The 25,664-nt window shown below is 31.0% G+C and overlaps 2 protein-coding genes and 2 long non-coding RNA genes across 9 annotated transcripts in view; 3 read left to right on the top strand and 1 right to left on the bottom strand.

The window, feature by feature from the left end:
• Positions 1–386: 386 nt before the first annotated feature.
• Positions 387–2,350, top strand: LOC145961712 (uncharacterized). The gene is made up of 3 exons (XR_014435692.1): positions 387–570; positions 678–1,237; positions 1,928–2,350. It is a non-coding gene; the product is annotated as an uncharacterized LOC145961712 (long non-coding RNA).
• Positions 2,351–3,190: 840 nt separating this feature from the next.
• LOC145961711 (uncharacterized) lies at positions 3,191–9,640 on the top strand. The gene is made up of 11 exons (XM_083082151.1): positions 3,191–3,659; positions 3,971–4,195; positions 4,387–4,549; positions 4,691–4,812; positions 5,065–5,309; positions 5,441–5,625; positions 7,544–7,712; positions 7,854–7,968; positions 8,072–8,231; positions 8,326–8,453; positions 8,645–9,640. Exons 1-11 carry the CDS (start codon positions 3,593–3,595, stop codon positions 8,695–8,697), a joined length of 1,632 nt encoding a protein of 543 aa, XP_082938277.1. The 5' UTR covers positions 3,191–3,592; the 3' UTR covers positions 8,698–9,640.
• Positions 9,641–14,254: 4,614 nt separating this feature from the next.
• Positions 14,255–17,347, top strand: LOC145961786 (uncharacterized). 6 transcript variants are annotated; one of them, XM_083082245.1, is made up of 6 exons: positions 14,255–14,455; positions 14,740–15,171; positions 15,533–15,765; positions 15,836–15,959; positions 16,204–16,663; positions 16,755–17,347. In XM_083082245.1, exons 2-6 carry the CDS (start codon positions 15,156–15,158, stop codon positions 17,185–17,187), a joined length of 1,266 nt encoding a protein of 421 aa, XP_082938371.1. In that variant the 5' UTR covers positions 14,255–14,455; positions 14,740–15,155; the 3' UTR covers positions 17,188–17,347. The 6 variants fall into 6 exon arrangements, with proteins under 6 accessions (XP_082938371.1, XP_082938370.1, XP_082938372.1 ...); XM_083082244.1 differs by having other exon boundaries at positions 14,661–15,171; XM_083082246.1 differs by having other exon boundaries at positions 14,648–15,171; positions 15,845–15,959.
• A 7,250-nt stretch (positions 17,348–24,597) lies between these two features.
• The window catches only part of LOC145961740 (uncharacterized), a 96,901-nt gene continuing 95,834 nt past the window's right edge, over positions 24,598–25,664 (bottom strand). The window contains exon 5 of the long non-coding RNA XR_014435695.1: positions 24,598–25,131. This is a non-coding gene — a long non-coding RNA (uncharacterized LOC145961740). The remainder of the gene's footprint in view (positions 25,132–25,664) is intronic.

Below are 25,664 nucleotides of genomic sequence, written 5' to 3'. Positions count from 1 at the left end.
ATTCATCGTTAAATTTACGACTTACTTACGTAGAAAAGATTTTTTGAATGAACAATGAATCATTCACGAACAGCATGCAGATCAATTTATCAAACATAATTTATAAATTAATGATGATAATTAACGCACACGATATATATCTATGAAAAATTTTCAAGTGACATTTCATCAAATCTCGACACTGAACCGCATGCAGGGTAGCAGGATTTCCTCTTTCTACCTAAATCATGGTCGAGAAGCTTTTGCATGTAATCACGCTTTTCAAAGATAATAGCCAAATTTTGTCTAACGATTCGATCGATTATTGAATTAAAAGAATAGGAAAAATCGACAAATTTCGATATAAAGTCGAAAATCAGTTAAAGAAATACTCTGACAAATGATCAAGGCTAACTTTGATAACACAAAATCAGTCGACATTAATGTCAGGGACAGAGGTTTATTACCCAACCAAGAAATTAAGTAACAAAGCCGAAGGTTATTCTTCTAAATTAGCACTTTGCTATTCAAGGCTAGCATTTGTAAAGAGAATAATTGGATCAATGATTGTAGAATTGACAGACAGATTTGGTAAAAACGTTCGGGAAATACTACATCAATGACCTTAAAATATTGCGATGTAGTTTGCGTATAAAGTAAATTTCCTATGTTAGATTCAAGCAGATTTTATATTTTAGACAATTAATACCTAAATTCGTCTCTTTCGCTCTGAAAATCCATCCATCAAAAAGGACCATTGAATTGTAAGAGATTATTTCAGGCATGATTATGAGTCTTCCGTCACAATCGGGCAATTTTAATCTCTTATAACGTTTAGGGAGAGTGTGACAGTATTATTTTATTTCCCACAACGTCGACGTGAATCGAAGTTCCTATAACGTTAAATACCATTGAATGTTAAATAACATTCAATAAGTTAAAATAACATTCAATAAATTGAAATATACAGGAAGATCGATTGAAAAATATTCATATGAATCGATAGGCTAACGCCGATATTGATGAGTGCGCCGTCGTCGATCCTCCCTTCTATCCAGCCTTTTCACGAAGCCATAAGTCATCGAAGAGACTCACTCGCTGGAAAACTGTGGAGCGGTTCAGATATACATAAAGAGATCCAGAAGTCTTTTCTAAGGAATGAACCGCTTTGATAATTGCTTAAATTCCAATACAATAAGGTGGAACTTGAAGGAAGTATTATTACGAATTGAAAATTTGATTCTAATTGGCAAGTTACGTAAGTTGTAAATTTCAAAATTAATTAATTTGAGAGATTTGATTTGTCTAAAGTAATTACTCCTTATACATACCTTGGATTACTCAATTTTCAATAGAATTCCAGGGTCCTTCCAACTTCACATCCCCAAGTTCCTTTTATAGTTATTATTCCAATTGTTCTAATTAACTAATTTTTTCAAAATTATTAGAATATTAAAAATATTCCTGATTATTATATCAGAGCCCCAACAGAGCTACGGACCCGGCTGCGTTAGATGGAGGCTATTTGTTGTTGTATGATCTCGAAATTTTATTTTAATGAATTCGTTATTTATTTGCTGATTAATTTAATAAAGTTATCAAAAGAAAATAGTTTGTTTCAATATAGTAATGAACACTGCTTAATTAAAAGTTGAGAAAATTTTTAGTAGAATATATAATTTTCTTCACAGTTTCTTATCAAATCACAATTATAAATTTACAGACTATCTGTTATGATTCATCCGCAAAATACTTTGTTAAAGTTTGTTATGTATTATACAAGATCTTAAAGTATCTTAATGTTTAATAGAATAATTTATGAGTATGTATATATGAACAACAATCGTAGATTAGCAGCAATTAGGAGTAAAAATGTTAAACTTAAAATCTTTAATACACTATCTATATATATAAGATTAGAAAGATAAGATTTTCTTAAATATTATAGGAGATAAAGACAACAATCTATGATTTAACAAGGATTCTGGAAATTTTTAATTTCTAGAAAAGAGAAATAGTTAAGTTGCAAACCTTTTATTTTGCATCGTGAAAATTGAGCCTACGAATTATAGAGAACTGCAGTCGTAAACTTGAAGAATCTTTTCACATTCTCTGCTTGTTACACAAAAAACAATAGGAGAAAAACTACCTCATTCTTTGAACATCATAACTCATAAAAGTCTACAGAACGTTAAGAATTATATTTAACGGTTCTTCTTTTAGCGCTACTTTTTCGTCTAACAAAAATGGAATATCATTTGGTAGTTTAATTTATTAATATCACATATATTTTTGGGATAGTTTAATTTATTAACATCGCATATATTTTGGGATAGTTTAATTTATTAACATCACATATATTCGTATAAATTTTGCAGAAAGATTTTAATTATTATTTTAGTTATAATTTATACACATATATTACATTTATATATTATTATATCTTTATATAAAAATTTCCCACTATTACAAAATTATAAAAAGAATTATAAAAAGAGAAAAAGAGGGAGAGAGAGAAAGAAAGAAACAAAGAGAAGATAATAATATAAATAATCCCAGCAAACACACCAAGTAACATTTATATCACTGTTAGTTATAATTTCCCACTCAACAATATAACAGTTACATAACATATCTGTTATGTAACAGTTATGTTGTTGAGTGGGAAATTATAACTAACAGTTATATAACTGTTATTTGGTGTTTGCTGGGATATAAGTGATTTAAATAAAATGTTGAAGTAACGATATTCGTGTGTATTGTTATTTATAAAATTAGAAATAAAAAAGAAATTAAAAATTAAAAATAAAATAACATTTATAAGGTGAGCAATAAAAGAATATGATTAAAACCAAAAATAAACTGACCTGAATAAAGTAAAAAAAATATAGCTAATTTAAAAACGGATAAAGGTAAGAACGATATTTTTAAAACTGGATCGATGTAATTATTTTACAATGCTAAAATCAATAAATATCATCTTTAATACTATTGTTTTAATTATTACACATGCACACGCATATAAAATTAATTTAATATTAATTATGTAATATTAATTTACTACTGAGAAAGATTGCGTTAGTTTATATGACAAAGATTAATGTGTACACTCTCTCTCTCTCTCTTTCTCTCTTTTTATTATATTTTTATAGATTCCAACTAAAATTTATGCATATTAGTAAAAAGAAATAGTTAAATATATATTAAAAATATTATATACATATACGAAGATGTTGATTATGGATGTGTGATTCAAATATCGAAATTGTTGGCGTGATCGCAGTAAATCAACAGGTTGAGCGTACTAGTTTACTTAAGTGATAAAAAAGTTTGCGAGAAATCAAACGAGATGAACTCAGGAAGATGACGGGGAGGAAATGTGTCTTTGAAAACAAAAGCAGATTTCATCAGCTCAGGGATCTTCCTATAATATGCATGCTGTATATAAGTGTTATCGGCTGTTATCACTGTTATTACTGCTCTTACAATAGTAGCAGAACAAGCTCTCCTTTTGACGTGTGCGTATCGAAAATTTGGAAAATTGCTTCGATCGTGGATCATGTGTTGCGTAATAATTTTTTGATAATATCTCGTAAAATATAGATATTACACGATGTCGAACAATAACACATCTAATATAGACGTGTCTGAGGAGAAAAAGATTCAACAACGTGATTCAAGTAAGTGCATAATTCATAAATATTGATCAAATAGAAGTTGATTTTGCTGAAGATATACCTGTGACATAATTAAGATTTATTTTTGATAATCTAGCAAACTTTATAGTGCCTTTTATAAAGATAGGAGAAATGCTTTCTAGTTTCAAACGCGAGCTTCTTGATAATTTTTTAATTTTTATTTTTCTATTAAAATATTTAAAATGCGTGTAAATATATATATATATATATATATATATATATATATATATATATAGTGCATAGCAATTTTTTAGATATATATATTATATATATCTAAATATATATATTTACAGTTGTGATTGAAGATGTGCCAAATGAGAAAATGGCAGATTTCGAAACGGCGATTTCTGCCGCTGGAATCGGAAAATTTCAATATCTTCTCATTATCGGGATTATCCCGATTTCATGGGGCTCTAGTATAGATACAGCTAATATGTCGATGATACTTCCATCGGCGGGGTGCGATTTACGATTGTCACTATTTGACAAAGGACTTTTAAACGCCATCATCTATGTGGGTGAGTGATAATATGACGTTTCGAAAGATTTTCAAACTTTAACTAAGATTTTATTGAAACAATATGATGAAATTATTATATTATAAAAAGATATATAAAATAAGAGATAAAAAATAGGATATAAAAAAATCTATCATAGTTTTATACATATGTACAAAATGTTATATGTTTTATACAAAATGGTGCTATAGGTATGGTGTTGAGTGGTTTTATGTGGGGATATCTCGCTGACGTTAAAGGAAGAAAAAAGATTATATTATACGGCTATTTAGCGGATAGTATTTGTAATATACTCGCAGGTTTTTCGCAAAATTTTGAGACGCTTGTGTTCTTCAAATTTCTCAGTGGTTTTATGTGAGAGAAATATAATATATATATATACATTACATTATACTATATTAATTCAATAACTTTTCGAAGAAAAGCAACGAATGAATCGTCATTTAAGAATTATTTAACGATCGAATTAACGGCCAGTTTTATTTTTATCATTAGTGTAAGTGGACCGCATGCCACTCTTCTGGCATATTGTTCGGAATTTTTCGGAGATAAAGGTAGAGCGAAAATTCCACTTATTATCGGCTTCTCCGTTTCGTTCGGATGTGTAGTTAATGCAGGTAAAATAACTTTATATTACAAAAAGATTATATAAGCAATTATCAATCAATATAATCTATAAATTTATTTATATACAAATTTATGTATATATTTACTTTTTAAATTTAGAAAGTAATCTAAAATATCACATTCTAATATATATCATATATATCCAATATATATCTAATATATATTTAATATATATCTTCATATATCTAATATATCAATCTTTCTAATATTTAATTTTCTTCTAATATTGTATTTGTGGTTAGTATTTGCTTGGTTAGTGATTCCTCAACCATGGTCAATTGTTCTTGGAGACGGTGCTTTTGTCTATAATTCTTGGAGAATATATCTATCCATCTGTGGATTACCGATGTTAATAGGCGCCGCCTGCTTTTGTTTCTTTCCGGAGAGCCCCAAGTTTTTGATGACACAAAATTGTAATAAAGCTGCACTTGAAATCTTTAGAAAAATTTACAGTATAAATACTGGTCTGCCTAAGGATAATTATCCTGTAAGCACATATACATATATATTATAATTATATATAATAATTGTCCTAGCTTTAGTAAAAAATTTCAGATGATAATAAAAGAAAGAAATATTTCATACTTTTCTTTATTATATATTATTATATGTATACAGATACATGCCTTGGGAGATATAAATTTAAACAATACTATAGAGCGATCGCATTCGCATACATCAAAATCTCAAGATAAGACAAAATCTTTAAAGGATGGAATTCAGCAGATGAAGCCTATGTTCTTGAACCCATATCTACCGCGTATATTGTTATTGATTACCATACAATTCGGTGGAATGTTATGGTGAGTATTAATTATTAATATATATATATATATATATATATATATATATATATATACTGGGTGTTAAAAAAGTCTGGACACGGTTGAATATCTCGATAAGGAAGAGTTTTACTAGAAAGTGTTTCAGACAAAAGTTGTATGGCTTCGAGGGGGACATAACATGGTATCATTGGTTTGACTTTGAAGAGTTATTTGAAGGTTACATGAAGGTCACCTTCAATTTCTTAAATGGAACCCTCTATTTTTTATTGAATATTCTTGTAGCTTATCTCGAGGGCTTTCCAAAACACTATAATAAAATATTTTTCCCTCAAGTACTTTTTGAGTTATAAGGCTTGAAATCATTTCTTAATTTTATATAAACCGTAAAATATCTTGTAAAATATTCATTTTTCGATTATCTTACCTTCATACTTTTATGTACAAAATAATGAGAGGAATCAATTGGTGTAAAGAAAACATATAGTTGTTTTTAAGAAAAAATATGGAATTGTTAATTGCAAATTACATATTTTTTCTTCAAAACAACTATGTGTTTTCTTTATACCAATTGATTCCTCTCATTATTTTGTACATAAAAGTATTAAGGTAAGGTAATAGAAAAATGAATATTTTACTAGATATTTTACAGTTTATGTAAAATTAAGAAATTATTTCAAGCCTCATAACTCGGAAAGTACTTAATGAAAACTAACTTAATTATAGTGTTTTGGAAAGCTCTCGAGATGAGCTATAAGAATATGTAAAAGCATATAAGGTGTCCCATTTAAAAAGTTGGACGTGACCTGCAGGTGACCCTTCAAAGTCAAACTAATCGCACCATGTTATGTCCCCCTCGAAGCCATACAACTTTTGTCTGAAACACTTTCTAGTAAAACTCTTTCTTATCGAGATATTCGACCGTGTCCAGACTTTTTTAACACCCAGTATATATATATATATATATATATATATATATATATATATATAATTTTATTAATTTATTTATTCAATTGTTAAATAGAATATTTTTGCAATAATCATAAATAATATCATAGTCAATTTTTTTATTATTAATGGCATAATAATTGCTAATTCTGGAGGACTGCAAGGTCATTGTCATCAATGTCGTAAATCAAAGTTATCAGAATGGTGAGAATAGAATAGTAGCGTAATGTGTGCGCGAATATATCTCTCATATATGACGAATATGTACAATCGTACGATGTTTTTTACGAGATATAAAATAAAACACACATCACATTCGTAAAAGTTTAAAACCCCGGTTAGTTGTACAAGTGCCGCGCTGATGGTTGAATGACAGATTTGAAAATTTATGATCTTATCAGTGCACGTAAGATATATCGCACATTTGTTTCTGCATGTTTCGCTGATTGTGAGATATATTTCTATTATCTGGATACGTATCGCTCCGGATTCCATACATCTTATGTATCATGTGATCTATGTACTAAATTCTTCTACTAAATTAAAGATATCAACGGAGATGAAAATAAAGCTGAATACACATCGCCCTCGCTTCAGGAAAGTCTAAAAGCTTCTACTAAATTAAAGGATGTCAGACTAACAATGGCAAATATAAAACGGCGTTGTTTGTCGGATTAATTATATAATTTGCAATTAAATTAAACATCCTTTTTGTTCTCTCGCATTATCGAACTCGGTGAAAATTTTCCATTGCCGTAGATCTTGATAACGACAAGCAAGACGATTCACAGACTAAGCAAGTTACGATTAAATTGCGATGAGAATATTATTATACAAATATTATTCATAAATTATTTAAATAATTATGGATTATATTTTTTATTTTGATTCACATTTATACGCTTCATTTATTTAATGAATGTTAAACAACTTATCTTTAACTTTATTGTGATACTTTTATTAATGTTTTCTATATTCGTTATATTTACAGTTTAAATACCCTTCGCCTCTGGCAACCACAGCTCTTTACGACGATAGAGAACTTTAACAGCCTTAATACTAACATAAGTAATCCTACTTTTTGCGAAATACTAGATATTTCGACATCTGCAAAAGAAAATATAACTGTTGCATTGGAGGAAATGTCAAATTGTGAGAAAGTAAGATAGATGTGTATATTAGTATACATATAAAAAAAGTCAATTTGAAAAATGTCGTATCATTAAATATAAAAAAATATTTATATCTTTATACTTTTAAAATTTTATCATGTTCTTTGTTTAATAAATTGATTATTTCAGATTGTTATAGCAGATTCAATATACGTTGACACTATTATTGTATCAGTTGTTTCTAGTTTTTGTATATTCTGTGCCAGCATCTTCGTTAATTACCTCCAACACAAATATCTTTCACGTAAGTTGTTTTCCATTTACATAAATCGTCTACTATTATTTAGAAGAAAACAAAAGAGAAAAATAGACTATACTAATTTTTTTATAATTAATCCTTAATACAGTCGTTAGCTACGGATGTGCGCTTCTGTGTTCTATATCCTTAATCTGGTCTACAAATACATTAGTTACCCTTATACTTACGTGCTTATACGTCGGATTATTTAACAAAGGTTATAATATTATAATTGGCGCGACTGTTTTGCTTTTTCCCACATCTTTGAGGTTTGTCATTTAAATTTATAAAATTATTTGCGCTCGCTTAAAGAAAATAGACAATTAATGCAGTAATGTGTTCAATTTTATATTTATTTATCAGAGCCATGGCAGTAAGTATGGAAATGATAGTAGGAAGAATGGGAACCATAATCGGCAATCTTGTCTTTCCAGTCTTACTTGAGTATGGTTGCGTAGCACCGATTATTAATCTGATATGCTTCAATTTGCGTAAGTATTCTGTTCATTGAAAAGCAAAGTCTCAAACATATTATCAAAATGTGGCAACATAGATTCGATGTGTCAAATAATTTCAATGTTTAAAATAAAAATAGCAACGTTAATTTGCTTTTGAAATAAAGAAATGCATTACTATTTGTGCATATATTATCTTATTAAAAATATAATTTAATATTTTTTAGTATGTATAGTTCTTACGTGCTTCCTACCGAGTACGCACAAGCACGTAGTGTAAGGATCATGTTCTGTTAATTGTATGAGATCAAAGAGAGTAATCGGAAGCGGAGGATCTCAAAAAGAGAAACACAAAAAGAGCACGTTGACGGGCTTGCTCAGGTTTTGCACTTCTACGGTTCACATTTTTTAATAACATTTCCAAGAATCCACGATCATTAAGCAAAGCCTCCAAGGACCTAGATCGAAACTTATCGTGAACCATGATCGAGCCCGTATGAGGGCGGACAATGGTCATGCATATACATGCATATACACAACGAAAGACTGCACGAGGCCTTGAGTTTCACTTTCGACACATCCTGGAGAGCCCTCCAGCCTTCACCCACATGTTCGTTCTTCTCTATCCCGCGCCTCTTCTCATGTGGACGCAGCTTTATCGGAGATCAGGACCTCGTCATCTCCGTATCTGCCACCGTTGATCGGTGTAATAAAAAATGTGTGTGTGTGTATGTATCGCGATGTATGTATATAAATACTCAAGAAGAAAATCAGCAGAGACGTGTCAATAAAGTATAAATGAAGTACATTATCATGCTAATTGTTAATGAATAGTTTTATGGCAATACTTTAACTATTTTTAGACAATTCGCGCATATAAATATGTGAATTATTAAAGAGAAAGTGTAAAATATTGCGCAATTATATAATTCTATTTTATGATATTTAATTTATATAAATTTATATTTCATAATGGAATACGTGATTTTTGAGAATTATCATAATAAATTAGTGATTATAAGATTTGTAAATTGCTCATGTCTTTTATTTGTATATGAAAAGAGAGAGAAAAAAGAGGAATTGTGATACAATTTATAAAAATCATTTTCTTGCTAGATAAATATATATTGGTAGCAATACACACACTTCACATGTATGTATATTATATAGTATGTCTATTATTTTATCATTCTAGATGCGGAGTTGTAAAGTAACTGAAACAATTATAGTAAATTATTATATATTATAGATTATAAATTATTATAAATTAAATTAATATAATATAAATTATTATAATATTTATATTATAGAAAAATTATAATAAATGAAACAATTACAATATAAATGACGTTTATGTCGCAAATACATAATTGTCACAAAATGATATGAAATTATTCTATAATCTTGATCGCGTTGCATATAACGCGATCAAGCATATATTTCGATGATTAACATGTGAAAATTAGATTGAAGATACCAGCATCACGTTCGCGCGTGACGATTACATAGTTAACAGTTAAATGTACGGAGTTACGCAATTCAATTGCAGGCACGTTTAACTGTTAATGAAATCACGTAAAGTTTCATTAACAACTGAACGCTCGCGCGAGATATAATTAAAAGTGCAACTTCCTATGGTTTCATTATATAAGGGCTCCGCGTGGCGCCCTAAGACTGCATTCCGCATAAATTACGGAAGAGAGCTATGCGATGCACACCCGTATCCGTCAGTAAAAAAAAAAGTGTCTGCATTTCTTTCATTAGTTCCATCTGCGAACATCTATCGAAGCGATTCAACGTCTGCATTAAAAGCCGACGTGTACTCGCAACCCGGTATGCGTTGATATATCAATAACGATCTACATCTTCAACAACTTCATCAAAGGCTTCATTTAATAGGGATATCTTATCCGACATCTTAGTTGCACGATCGAGGATATTGTGAAGGTTCCTTTAGATATTTTCTCATAGAGATGTTTTTATACTAATTACAATGCAATTTATTGGCATTAACAAGTGTAAAATATAATGAAGAGAAGGAGAGAGTTTTCTGCTGATATTCTAATTATCATCATCCGTTGAATGTCGGAATAAAATATTTATCAACTTTCTTAACTTTAAATTAAACTCCTAATAAGTAACTTCGATCCCCGCTGAAATTAATATTTTATATTATATCAAATTAAAAATTATTACAATTAATTGTTGAAGTGAAGATTAAGCCATTTTCATCTTAATATGTCCGCGCCTCTCTCGGTGCAAAAAAAAGAAAACAAATAATCATACAAAGAAAAATGAGCAAAACAAAAACAACAGGCCGTTAATCAAGCGAGTCGCGTGAGAATCACTTCTCTTCGTTCTCTAATCATTCTATACGGACACGAAGTATCGTCTCGTATCGCGATTTCACGGCCGCTATTCGCTCGATCGTTCCTTCTCGCCGTGGGTACCGCCGCGGCAAGATAGTTGCATCGGGATCGTATCGGTATGATACTGTTAACTCATCCCGCGAATACTCGGGCTTCCACGCGGCTTCCGTTGCTTTTCCACCGCGGCATTCTTGAGAAGTTTAGAATCACCGAAAAAAAGACAAGGAAGAGAAAAAAAGTTGCGCTCTCTCACTTTATCATCTCATTTATCGTTACATCCCCACTCGCACACTCCCCTATCACACAACCGCATAAATACAGTTAAGTTTATCGTCAATATCGTCGTTATCTCTACTTTATCGTTATATATATTTACTATCGATTTTATGAATAAAAAATAATAACATGCATTTTATTCGATTTTTTAGAAAAGCATCCTTCACATGTTGTAAGCGTGCTGTTGTCCGCAATTTGACATCTTTGCTTCAGAATAATATCTCTTGTTGAGTGCTTAAAGAATAGATCGGTCAAAAAGTTGAATTAACCTTCGATAAATTCGCCGATTTCTTTGTACATTATGACGGATAAAATTCGCAAAATTAATCAAGGACGGTTATCCAGCGCAGAGCGATGACCGGATGTAGGCGTTCGATTGGCTAATTGCAGGCTTCTTTTTTGTTTTTAATTGCAAACATGTTTTTCTCTAATGACATGCTGCTAGAGATCGATGAAAAGTTAATCGAGCAGCCTTGCTGCCGTCAAAGACAATCGACTTTTAGAGTAGTCGATTGTATGTTCACTCCGAATGAAATAGATGAGTCATTTTCAACATGGCTCATATTCTCTATTGTGTGCAGTGCAATAACCGGATGCCAATGTCCGTTTCTTAACAGGTGGACTTGAAAGTGAATCATTTCGATAACGACATTCAATTATAAATTTTTTACACGTTAAGAGAACTTTTACTAACGGCTTGAATTTGCAATAGTCATTATAAATGTGTGTGTGTGATATTTTAAATACACATTATCTGATCAAGTGTTTTATATTATGAAAAAAATACACAGAAAAAAAAGGACATTCTTGTTTTGAAAATATATTTAGTTTTAACATGGAAATCTTGAAATGAGATTATATTGCGTTAATTAAAGAAAAATATAATTGCTTGAATAATTGCCTACCTGAATGAAGCCATTTTACATAGTTCAATCAAGAAAAATATATTCTTATGATTTAAGATTTAATTTTCTCGAATGGAAAAGAAACAATGTTGGATAGAAAATAATATTTTTAAATCAAAGATTATAATTTTCTTAAAGTAGAATTAAATAATTATATGTTCTTGAGGTGACAATTACAATATTAAAATAAGACTATAATATTGTTGAAATTTAAAATTATTAAATTCTTCTAAGAAGATTATAAATTGTTGCGTATATACGAAACAATGAACGCGTTAGTTTAAGTATACAAGTTTTGATTTGACACTTATTTTTTTTCTGTGCATCTCTTTATTTTTTTATAAAATTATTTTTAAATCAATAGAAATTTTTAAGATTGAAACTCTCTCACGCGGATATAATATGCAGATTTAAGTAATATGAGAAGCAAATGCATCAATCTAATTAAATATTCGTTCGCATATTAATATATTAATCACGTGTGTAATATTTTCATAATTTTTTAAAAATCTTGATCATACTTTTACATCTACATTTTTTAATTTCATGTTGACACTAGTTTTGTAGAAAGATATACACAGAAAAAAAGGGCATTCTTGTTTTGAAAATATATTTAGTTTTAACATGGAAATCTTGAAATGAGATTATATTGCGCTCATTAAAGAAAAATATAATTGCTTGAATAATTGCTTACTTGAATGAAGCCATTTTATATAGTTCAATCAAGAAAAATATATTCTTATGATTTAAGATTTAATTTCCTTGAATGGAAAAGAAACAATGTTGGATAGAAAATAATATTTTTAAATCAAAGATTATTATTTTCTTAAAGTAGAATTAAATAATTATATATTCTTGAGGTGACAATTACAATATTAAAATAAGACTATAATATTGTTGAAATTTAAAATTATTAAATTCTTCTAAGAAGATTATAAATTGTTGCGTATATACGAAACAATGAACGCGTTAGTTTAAGTATATAAGTTTTGATTTGACACTTATTTTTTTTCTGTGTATAATAAATTAATTATAATATATAATAATATTATATATAAAATATCAATTATAGAAAAACATGTAAAAATTAATACTGTAGTAATTGAATATCTCAGCGCGTAAATATGTCTATATATTTTTTATTTCTTAGAAAAAAATAAATTACAGTGCGATTAAAATTTGAAATTCAAAATTGAATTCTTTTGGATCACAGCAAATATTTGTTCATAGATCATTTAACTCAAGATAATTGTCTTGATCATATCGTTTTACAATTGGATAACGGCAACAAATACAATCGCGTAGTACGATGCTCGTTAATTCTCCTCCGCTTCCATGGATTTTCTCGCGATTGCTAAACGAGCAGTCCCACGATCCCCGTTATCGGCATTCCGCCGAGCTGATAAAACAATGGCAAACCGCATCCATCCTTTTCATTTGCATGGAGCTTTGCCTATAGGAATATTAAGTATTTAATTAGCTATGTCGAACGAGTTAAAATATATTTAAATTTATTCCGATAATTGTGGAAAATTTTTCAATTTAATTTGTCGATTATTGATTAAATATTAATGATTAAATTTAAAATAATTTTACAATAAAAAAAATTCTTACATCAACAAACCTATATACATAGATAATTGCTGCAAAATAACTCTATTGTATATTTTGATCATATATATATACCATTATATTTCCTTATTATGTATATTATTTTCGAATATAGAATTACCGAAAAGCTATGTATATTACGCTTGTTAATTATTTATAATAAATTTCCGTTTTTTTAAACCAGTTTTCAAATTCCGAATCAAAAGGTTCGATCTGTCCTAAGATCGCGTTTGTTTACGTAAGCTACGTATCCCCAAACAGGTCGCATGCACCGCAATGTATTACGCTCTTATGCATTTATGCTCTTCATTTATGCGCCTACCTATGCAAATGAACGCTTTATCTAAGCCTATCTACCGCTAGGACCGCTATACCCATAGCGCACCGTGCGACTCCTCTCGCTCCTTACTGTTCTTGTATTTATTCTTTCACCTCTTGTGTGCAAGTGCGCCTTCGTTACTCTTCTCTCGTCGCATCTGCTGTTTATAGCGATTATTCTCACATGGCCATCTTATCTTAGCTGTTTCCGCAAAACTAGGATATCGAGAGAAAAGGCTCGCGTCTTTACTTTTAAATTGTAAAGTGGCTCGTTCGTTTTTTTAATTTCATGGTTCATGACTTGCCACGCGTGCTATGATCTGCCTCCATCGCATATGCAAAGTGAATATCGCGAGAATCGTTAATTAAATAACCTAGATGCCTGATGCAAATGGAAAAATATTTTCAACAGTTGTTGGAGTCTATATGAGTTTTTATATTAGATACTTATTATTTGTTTTTAATGATTGTGTATATTGTTTCAATTAGATATTGAAGATCTTCAAAGATGCAAGAGCCAAACTTAGCGTGTATCTTAGGCGTGTAGCTTAGGAAGAAAGTAAGATTTCTATGACATCTTTTGGTTGCACATATATAATAAATTATAAAATATATATTATAAAATAAAGAACGATCTATACTAATGAGAATTAAAATCACATTTCAAAAAAATTATTTTGCTGTATTAATAATATTTAAAAAAGATTTAATTAATAAATTAGGTGCAATAAAGTCCACGTTATCTTATCAGATGAGGTTTATAGAATCAACCCCGAGAAACAGACGGATGTCATTCGGGGTTAAGCAGTGAAAGGGTTAAGGCAACTTCGCAATTCTCTGCAGGGAAATCCGCTCCTTTCCCGTACGGTGCTTCTAATGTGTCCAATGCGACCAGCTGTCCATGTCAAATCCGGCGGTGCCAAGTGCCCCGTGACTCGTAAACGACGTCTCAATTCCGCCACGGAGGTGGGAAAGCTACTTCCGCGCGAGTCAGCGAAATTGAAAATTGTCCGCTACCGGAGTTACAGTGCCATTAAGCTCGTTCTTGTTCCGTCTACCGTTGTACCTACCGTACTTACTCTCCTCCTCTCCGTTTTCTTTTTCTCGCGATCGAACAACCAAAGGACGCTGACGGAAAAAGGTGGATTCCTCTTCCCCGCTCCTCGTCTCGACATACGTAACATAAAGTGAGGAAAATCAGAGGATGAAAGAGAATTTCCTATCAAATATACGAGAAAACAATCCTCCATAAATCAACGATGAAAGCAGCTATGAGTTAGTTTAATTGCTTAAAATATGTGATTTTAACAGAACAAGTATAAAATAACCACTATCAAATCTTAACATATTTTAATATTAAGACTTAACAATTTTCTTTAATGCACTTAATTATATCATAATTAATACATGTAACAAAATTAATTTGTTTGTGCAATTATTAATAGAATATTATGATAAAGTAGTTAAATTGCGTGTTAATACATTTCATTAATTTGAGTATAAAGATATAAATAAATTATATAAAATACTTCTTAAAAAATGTTATCAAAATTTTCTCTTGGTTTTATGTTGAAATAATACATATATATAATATGCACATTCTGTTATTGCTATTATTATTTATATGTATGTGTAGATGTCAACGAATATATAAAAAGTAGTATGGGAAATATACAAAGAAGCGAGAAGAATTTTGAAGAGGTTCGTAGTTTGTCACCCATTGAAGAAGAATCAGAATCCACGCTGTGTTTCAAAGAGATGTTTCAATCTAGCAACTTTAGTGAATCGGAAGAAAGAAATTATAAAATGATGAAATCATCCTACAAAGGATGTGAAAAAACATTGAGAAAAATGGATGATAATAAAGAGGTAATATTGTGCAAATTGAGAGAAAATCGGTTTCGATGGCAATCTGACATGTAGATTTGACACTTTGAAGTATAAGCAGAGTGATTCGGCAGGGGACAGCAGCTCTGGAAACGAACACATAAAGCCAGATTATTACCAACTTAAAAGAGTCAAAGGCAGCTATTGTTGCTTCAGACCGGATACTTTTGTTAAAGGTTTTGACATATTTTGAAAGTTCTGTGGAAGAATAAAATAGCGTACGAGGTTCCGGACATAAGATATATTAGTATAAAGACAAGAAGATAGATATAACTCGAAAACAATTTCAAGTATTATATGTATAAAGTGTAGGAAAAAATTTTTTACTTTTTTATTAATATTCTATTATATATTATATCGCTATAAAAATAAACGGAATACACCTGTACCTGTCGTGCTACACAAGAATGTGCGTTCCAGAGGCGGAAGCTTCCGGCGACAATGACGAGGCGGAAACTGGTCTCCGTGACAAGTCCTTGAAGACCACCGTGGAACAGTTTAAGCGCAGATTGTCCCAAGCAGAGAGGGAGATCATCGTTCTGAAGAAGCACCAGAGTCCGCAGAAATGCCAGAGTCACGAGAAATGTGAAATTCTTCACAGAGATCTGCTGATTTGGCGGGATGACCACGAAAAGAGGATCGCTTCTCAAATAGCCAGGTGGCAATTGGCGGAGAAGAGGAGGATACACGACGAAATGGAAAGCACGAGGAAAGTATACGATAATATTCAGCAATACCTGAAAACCTTGGAGGAACGAAGCGTGAAATCTTATTTGGACTTTCGAAGGCAAATCGATGTATGGGAGAAACGACTTAAGGAAGACGTTATTAATCTGCACGAAAGTAGTTTAATGGAACTTTGCGACCAATTTCAAGAATGGTAATTGATATTTAACTGTCATATTGTCAATGACATTATTTTTATATAATTTCATATCGTAATGAATCTAGATATAATTATGTGCTTTCAGGTTTAAAATGCAAAATACAATCAATTCATCGAATGTTGGAAAAGAAAAACGCGAAACGTATAAATCGTGCAATAGTACGACTGTAGATAAACAAGACAAACCTTGCACATCAAACAGCTCCGAAGTGACAACGTTTTATGAGGACAATGCGAAGTTTCTACATAAGATAGAGCATATCATAAAGTTCGAAGTTCAACAGCATCGTAATGATTTGGTAAAACGGATGGATCAGAAGATCGAGGAGCTCTGGTTAGCCTTTGAAAATTTCAAGCACAATTTCCATCTGGATCGCGATTATCGTCGACATAATTATATCGATATAAGTAATGAAACGGAATCTGTTGTAACGGAAGATTCGAATGATTTTATTACCTGCCAAGAAGCTGCGAAATCCTATTTAAATACAGATTTCGAAGAGAGATGCACATCGTGAAGCTGAAGTGTGTATTTTACAACTTGTATTCTGGAAAATATTCGTTTTAGTATGAAAAGATAAGAAGATAAAAAAGAAAGAGAATATTTCTATTTTGTAATTTTTTATATCTTTATAAGTAATTTAAATATTTTATATTTGAGAGATATGTCTGTGTAAAATTTACTTTTTAACAAAAAATATAAATTTAGATTTATTAAATAATCATATGACTATAAAAACTTATTGTAAAATATACAGGGGTTTACTTTAGTACCGTAAAGTAAATATCGTGACCTAGTATGACGTAATCCGGCAAACTAGTAGAAGGATGATATCATTATAACATCTTCCGGCCCTCTAAAGGTTAATGACGGGAGGCTACAAATTCTCAAATACGCTTGCAAATGATTCATCTCGTTATCTCGCCGCTCCAGATCACAGAGATCACGAAATCACAGAGTGCGACATCCTCCTCGTTACGAGCTTCAGCTTACATTATCGGCTATTTTGTATTTTCTTAACAGTCATACATCATGCAACATCGCAATGATCCCGGTGCTTCTTTTTGCACGTGATTCTCGAAGGAGCGCGTATTATACGGAAATGTGTACTCTCGATCTTTATCGTTATGGATAGGAACGACAAGGGTCTTATGCCCATGTAATGCGTCGCCGCGAGCATGACCTACGGTACCAGATAATTCCGAATCTGCGATTCAGATGCTGCTTTACATAATCACTTTCGTGAATCAGACTTCTTAAGGGATATTACGCCTCTTACGTATAGGTAAGTCAAGTCGGCGATGAACGACGGGATGTCGTCGTGCTGCCTATACCGTCGCTATTTATGGGAAAGGGGGACCCCCCTTCCTCCCGGCAGGACAGGCGTGTCCGATCGGATTCTTCGTGGGAAGACTTGCCGGTCGTTACCGATGCGATGGAATCCGCGGCTCCGTTATGCACGTCGACAAATCTATATCACCGCGGATAGATTCAGGGGACTAATTATCGTCCGTCTGCATGCTTCTGGAGCGGCAGATAGCGAGTTCCGCGGTTCAATGATCTTCTTTCTTCGGGCGAGTAGATAGGAAGCTTCGTTCTTCGCGGTCCATAGAGGTAAAGTGCTCTTGGGAAGCTTCAGCGTCTTTGCGACACATGATTCTTCCGTTGACACATAAACATATTTTGCTATATAAAATGTCAAATTTATAAAATTTATAAAATTTATATAATTTATAAAATATATATAACTTAATAATAAATAATTATTAAATATTATAAAATTATAAAATAATTTAATATATATAATTTATAAAATTGTGTGATTCAGAATTATAAGCAAATTTTATTTTCTTCAAAATAAGAGTTATATTTTTATATCAAGTTTACTATTTTATATCTTTTCTATATTATTTGATAGTTATATATTTGTCATTATATCAGGTAATTATTGATATATATTGACAGATTTTTGGCGATATTTAAAGCATAAAATATTTATGAGATAAAAATTCTGAAATGAGATAAATGTATGTATATTTTTTGTCTTTAGCGTTTAGCATGCGTTAAACGCATTATGCTACCTGCAAATTTATTCGTGTAATTAGGTTTGCAGTCGCGTGACTTTATTGCGACACACCACATCAATATGTTGCCGCGGTATGAGCTGAGAAATTGAAGCCGTTATGCGAGACAACTTGATTATCTACGCGAAGACCAGAGTGTTAACATCTTGTTGGCAGCCAACATCCTTTCAATAAACTATATCGTTTAAATAAGGTCGATAAATTTATGCGAAGCAAGTGTATCGATAAGTAACAGAAAAAAAGGACATTCTTGTCTTGAAAATATATTTAGTTTTAACGTGGAAATCTTGAAATGAGATTATATTGCGTTAATTAAAGAAAAATATAATTGCTTAAATAATTGCCTACTTGAATGAAGCCATTTTATATAGTTCAATCAAGAAAAATATATTCTTATGATTTAAGATTTAATTTTCTTGAATGGAAAAGAAACAATGTTAGATAGAAAATAACATTTTTAAATTAAAGATTATAATTTTCTTAAAGTAGAATTAAATAATTATATATTCTTGAGATGACAATTACAATATTAAAATAAGACTGTAATATTGTTGAAATTTAAAATTATTAAATTCTTCTAAGAAGATTATGAATTGTTGCGTATATACGAAACAATGCACGCGTTAGTTTAAGCATATAAGTTTTGATTTGACACTTGCTTTTTTTTGTGTATTAGATTCAAAAATTCATAAATATTTAAAATCGTAATTATTTTATTTGTAAGAATATCTATGCCGTTTAAAAATAGTGTTCCCTCTTTATATAGCGCCACTATATTTTATAAAGAAACGTGCATAATTATTTACTATTTAATATATTCTCATTGTATTTCATTCATTTTTAAGAATGCACATCTGTATACATTAATTATTTACATTAATTGCTAATTTATATATTACTAATTATTTTCTTATTAGTGAATACTACCATAATACACACCTATCACTTATTATTAAGTTGGAGCACCTTCTAACTGTACTTGTGTACATTACTTACGCAGACGCATTCTCGATCGAGATTGATCAATTTCCAATTATAATCAATTTCCAATTATATCACGTAATTAGAGGCGTCCTCGTCTCAATATCCGTGCGTTGCAAATCCGCTAATATACTCGGAGAATTGAGGAAGTCCACGGGATTCAGCGTTCGGTAAGCTCGTCGGCAATTAACCCGTATAGCCATCAGCGTGATATCTAAATCTCACTGTATCAGTGTATTAGGGTATATCCCGCGGAGAGTGAGGCATTTCTTCTCACGCTTTTATTCCGCATAATCGACCGGCCACGAGGTAACAGAGGTAAATCGAGCAGGAGGAAATCCTTCCTCGAAGAGGACGATCAAGAGAGAGAGAGACGAAAGAGAAAAAAAGAGAAGAGAAAGAGAGAGGAAAGAAGAGGGCCACGTCACCCTGAACTTTCTTCTCCTTACGTGTCCGCCGGCAATTTAAAGGGTAATTGTCGTGTACGGGCAAGATAAGCGAGCCGTGTCACACGTGTGCGTGCACGCGTACCTACGCACACGTGGCTTGGTAGCCGGATAGGCACGCGGATAGACTTAATTGCGAAAGACACCGTTAACGTTGAAGTACCGCTCGGCAACTTTCAGTGTCAACTAATCGGCCCGATTCTCCCGAGGGACACGCAAGGATTTGCGGCGATTTATGCCAAGTAGAGAGACAGTTTCTCCGTCGACGCGTCGTCGTGTCGCACGATGTCACGACGGACGTGGATACGGATAGATATGATCCTCTTATCCGACGTGGATCGTGCGAGAGTCGGAGCTGAATCCGCCCGGAACTCCCCGGAGAGACGTCCTTTTGTTGGAGAAGCACTAACGGACGCATAGATCCAACCTTTAGAGATGAAGAGGGAATGTAAATAGCGATGCAACCCGATTAAATTCCTGGGTACCGTGCTCGTGATGATGCCATCTCGCAGACGGTTGCATCCACACAGAAAAAAAATAAGTGTCAAATCAAAACTTATATACTTAAACTAACGCGTTCATTGTTTCGTATATACGCAACAATTTATAATCTTCTTAGAAGAATTTAATAATTGTAAATTTCAACAATATTATAGTCTTATTTTAATATTGTAATTGTCACCTCAAGAACATATAATTATTTAATTCTACTTAAGAAAATTATAATCTTTGATTTAAAAATATTATTTTCTATCCAACATTGTTTCTTTTCCATTCAAGGAAATTAAATCTTAAATCATAAGAATATATTTTTCTTGATTGAACTATATAAAATGGCTTCATTCAAGTAAGCAATTATTCAAGCAATTATATTTTTCTTTAATGAACGCAATATAATCTCATTTCAAGATTTCCATGTTAAAACTAAATATATTTTCAAAACAAGAATGCCCTTTTTTTCTGTGTATATCTTTCTACAAAACTAGTGTCAACATGAAATTAAAAAATGTAGATGTAAAAGTATGATCAAGATTTTTAAAAAATTATGAAAATATTACACACGTGATTAATATATTAATATGCGAACGAATATTTAATTAGATTGATGCATTTGCTTCTCATATTACTTAAATCTGCATATTATATCCGCGTGAGAGAGTTTCAATCTTAAAAATTTCTATTGATTTAAAAATAATTTTATAAAAAAATAAAGAGATGCACAGAAAAAAATAAGTGTCAAATCAAAACTTGTATACTTAAACTAACGCGTTCATTGTTTCGTATATACGCAACAATTTATAATCTTCTTAGAAGAATTTAATAATTTTAAATTTCAACAATATTATAGTCTTATTTTAATATTGTAATTGTTACCTCAAGAACATATAATTATTTAATTCTACTTTAAGAAAATTATAATCTTTGATTTAAAAATATTATTTTCTATCCAACATTGTTTCTTTTCCATTCAAGGAAATTAAATCTTAAATCATAAGAATATATTTTTCTTGATTAAACTATATAAAATGGCTTCATTCAAGTAGGCAATTATTCAAGCAATTATATTTTTCTTTAATTAACGCAATATAATCTCATTTCAAGATTTCGATGTTAAAACTAAATATATTTTCAAAACAAGAATGTCCTTTTTTTTCTGTGCAGATGCGCAAAGATGTACATATCCGGTAGGAAATCAATGTTATTTTGTTGTATTATTGATAACGGCACGTTGAATACGTATACGTTGATCAACGTAAAGCAGAAATTGTGTTTCTAAATTTCATTGGAAATTGATACCTACGTTGTTGCATGAGTATCACGAGGAATTTAGAAAGCTGAATTTGTATTCTTTCTAGACGCGTTCTGGTGAGAAAATTAGAAATTTATTTCGTGTAATTTTCTTGGTAAGAGCGTTAAATTTATGGCGAAATTAGCGTTTCGTAAACTTTTACGAATCATGAAACGACGTGTTATTTTACGTAATAACGAAGAACAACCGATGCTCCTTCTCTCGCGCAGTTTTGTTAACTCACCGCGATCCATATAAATAATTGCGCCGCTTACTACGCCATTATTTACGAGGCATCGTACGGTTAAGCGTAAAAGCGTAAAATTCTTGAGCCTGTAACCTCGTCGAAATGCAAAACGGTCGGTTTGCGAAATAATTAGTATACATAATTGGTTCAAGGTTACCAAGCACCGTTGCCTCCAGTCGTAGACGTAATGAGTACGTACGTTTAATATACATATCGCGTAACATTTATATCTTCCTTTTTTTATCCATAAATTAGAGCTTGAAGTTACTTTAATTAGCAAAAATATTATTATTAACTGGACTCCATATGACAGTTTCAGTCCATTTAAAAAATCTGTCCGAGAGATAATTACGATTTATAGACGTAGGACAACTTATATATTACGTCTGGTTACTTCAGGTAGCAAAAATTAATGCAGGTACTGCAAATTAGCTGAAAAATGCGAACAAATGACGGGTTGTCATCGATTAAAATCAGTCATTCGTATGTAATACCGTTAAAATAGTTTATATGTCCTGTAATAAGTGGGATTTTTATTAGTTTAATAGCATATATAATTACTAGAAATTATTGCCATATGTTGTGCATAAAACATTCTGTTAACATTTTTTGTGTTATAGTTTTTTTCTAATTTTATTTTAAACGATGTTAATCCACTATCATCCAGCATATTATAACATACAGGTAATTGCATATAATTATCAATCAAGATATCCTTCTTCACGCAAGAAAGATATTCATCATTCGTTATAATCGTCTCTCTTGTTTAGTATCATCGGAGAAAATCAGAAAAGTCAAGAAATATAAAAAAAGAAGTCACTTGCATTCTATTTGTTCTCGTGTACAAAAACCTCATGCATGCTTAACTATATATAAAATATTAATAGCAAAGTGTCCCAAACCTCATCTTTAATTTTCTTCTTACGAGTCGTGGAGACTATAATGGTATAGTTATAAACTCTATAGCATGATAGGACAACTGAAGTTATAACCTGTGGTATATTGTCACCGTGGAGAAGTGGCTTGATATATATACGTTCAGATTGTCCTTGAAAAATTCTCCTTGCCAGTCGATACGCTGGATCGCACAGAATCATTGGGAAGCATCGAATCATGCTACGTCGGCAGCGTGACGAAAATACGATCACGATTGTTCGCGTGAATCCGATCGAAACTATCGATACGCGGCAAAGGGTTAATTGAAGAGCACGCACATTGCACACCTTCGACCCGAGAATCCACCCGATGACACTACAAATCTCGTACAAATAAAAGCGAAAGTTTGAATAAGTATTTCTGCGCTTCATGCGAAATAGAAACTCTAACACAATTTTGCATTTTTATTAAATTTACACAGAAAAAAAAGGACATTCTTGTTTTGAAAATATATTTAGTTTTAACATGGAAATCTTGAAATGAGATTATATTGCGTTAAATAAAGAAAAATATAATTGCTTGAATAATTGCTTACTTGAATGAAGCCATTTTATATAGTTCAATCAAGAAAAATATATTCTTATGATTTAAGATTTAATTTTCTTGAATGGAAAACAAACAATGTTGGATAGAAAATAACATTTTTAAATCAAAGATTATAATTTTCTTAAAGTAGAATTAAATAATTATATATTCTTGAGGTGATAATTACAATATTAAAATAAGACTATAATACTGTTGAAATTTAAAATTATTAAATTCTTCTAAGAAGATTATAAATTGTTGCGTATATACGAAACAATGAACGCGTTAGTTTAAGTATATAAGTTTTGATTTGACACTTATTTTTTTTCTGTGTATGTGTAGAATAATTACCGGTTTATTAATTTTTAATATTTCTTAGATAATAAAGGAACATAATTATATATGTTATGCAAAATTAATATATATTGATGGAAACAACACTCTAATTAAATATAGAGTTCTTTTTGTATCTTTTTGGAATATGAAAGTATATTCCACAATATATATATACAATTATAGCCACAATATGTAATTTTTTCAAGTTGTTCCGATTAATTATTGCTGCCAATTATTATATAATATATTAAATATGATATAGAATTATTTATTAGCGGCGATAAAATATGCAGAAAATGAGAGGAAATATCAATTTACGAAAGTAATAATTATAAAATTAACACTACGAGCATCACAAGCCCACTATAAATGAGAGCTTGAATCTTAACAATTAACCATAATTGGGTGCAATCATTGCGGTACTGTTTTAAGCATTCTCATTAACTTTAACAGCTATGAGTATATATAATATGCGAAAACATATACATTTAATATATCTTCTTCGAGCCATTACGCAGTATTTTGTTTCTAAACTGTACAATGATTATGTCAAGAGATGTTCATACGTTTTATCTTAGAAAATTCTATTATGTCAATCAGTTTAATTTTATTCAATGTATTTGCTCATAATTTTTCGCTCGAAATAGATGTAAAAATTTAGATGTAGAAAATTAAATGTTGACATCAAAGCGCGCGGTATTTCAATTTCTTAGTCATGTTTCGAGTAATCGCTTTGTTTGCTTGCTTAGACAATTATTTACCTTCGTGTAAATTGAATGAAGCTGTTTCTTTAAGAAATGCGAGACAATTTTTGCGACTATTTAGCGCAAAAGAAAATCGGCAGAAATATTTTATTGGCAACCGAAAAGCGATCTAGCTTTTGTGCAAAGCGTCTCGTAGATCGTGACGATTGAGTGACCGCAGAGTGTTGGAGCGTGAGATGACATCGATGGGTCGACGAAGAAAACGAGCGGGAACAAATCGACGCGATCGGGTGACCTGCGCTCAATGCGATTTCAAACTTATTGTTACACTGCGACGACCCTGATCGCCAGGGTCGCCTTTCTTGGATCAACGAACTCTGGGTAGAATCTTTGAGCGCGCAATCTTTGGCGATCTGCAAATAAAATATTGTTTGTAGTTAGAATTTTAAGAAATGCATGGTGTTTTAAGAGTTCTTATAATTACGAAGAACTTTTCGTACATTTGGAAGAGTTTCTACTTGGATTTCATTTTAAATATTATTTAAGATAATTAACTTTAATTGCATGTACTCCATGCAATGTCTCCTTAATTTCATTAAGGAGCTCAGTTATCTATAAGAAATTTTTAAATATGTTCTAAAAAAATATTTTTCTCTATTTCTGTTAAAATTGATATCTGATCTCACATCAGGCAAACTATTTTCTGCACATTTTACTTTAAGCTTCGCACACGTTACTCGAATTTGAATGAATTAGCTTCATTAGATCAATCGATATATATAGTATAATTAACAATTTATCGTTAATTATCAAAGATGGGTTATCGATTTACGCGAGCACCTTGATAGGCGTCTACCTTACTTTCCAAGAGCAAAGATTAGTGCAACGATAATATTAATATGTTCCCCATATGTCGATTCTTATTGATTCTTTTTCGATTAAAATA

The sequence above is a fragment of the Camponotus vicinus genome, unplaced genomic scaffold (genome assembly GCF_025532165.1).
Source record: "Camponotus vicinus isolate PSW18456_S1 unplaced genomic scaffold, iyCamVici1.0 SCAF_11, whole genome shotgun sequence".
Lineage (NCBI taxonomy): Eukaryota > Metazoa > Arthropoda > Insecta > Hymenoptera > Formicidae > Camponotus > Camponotus vicinus.
Note: the sequence above shows the minus strand (reverse complement) of the source record. Positions and strands in the feature narration are given on the sequence as shown.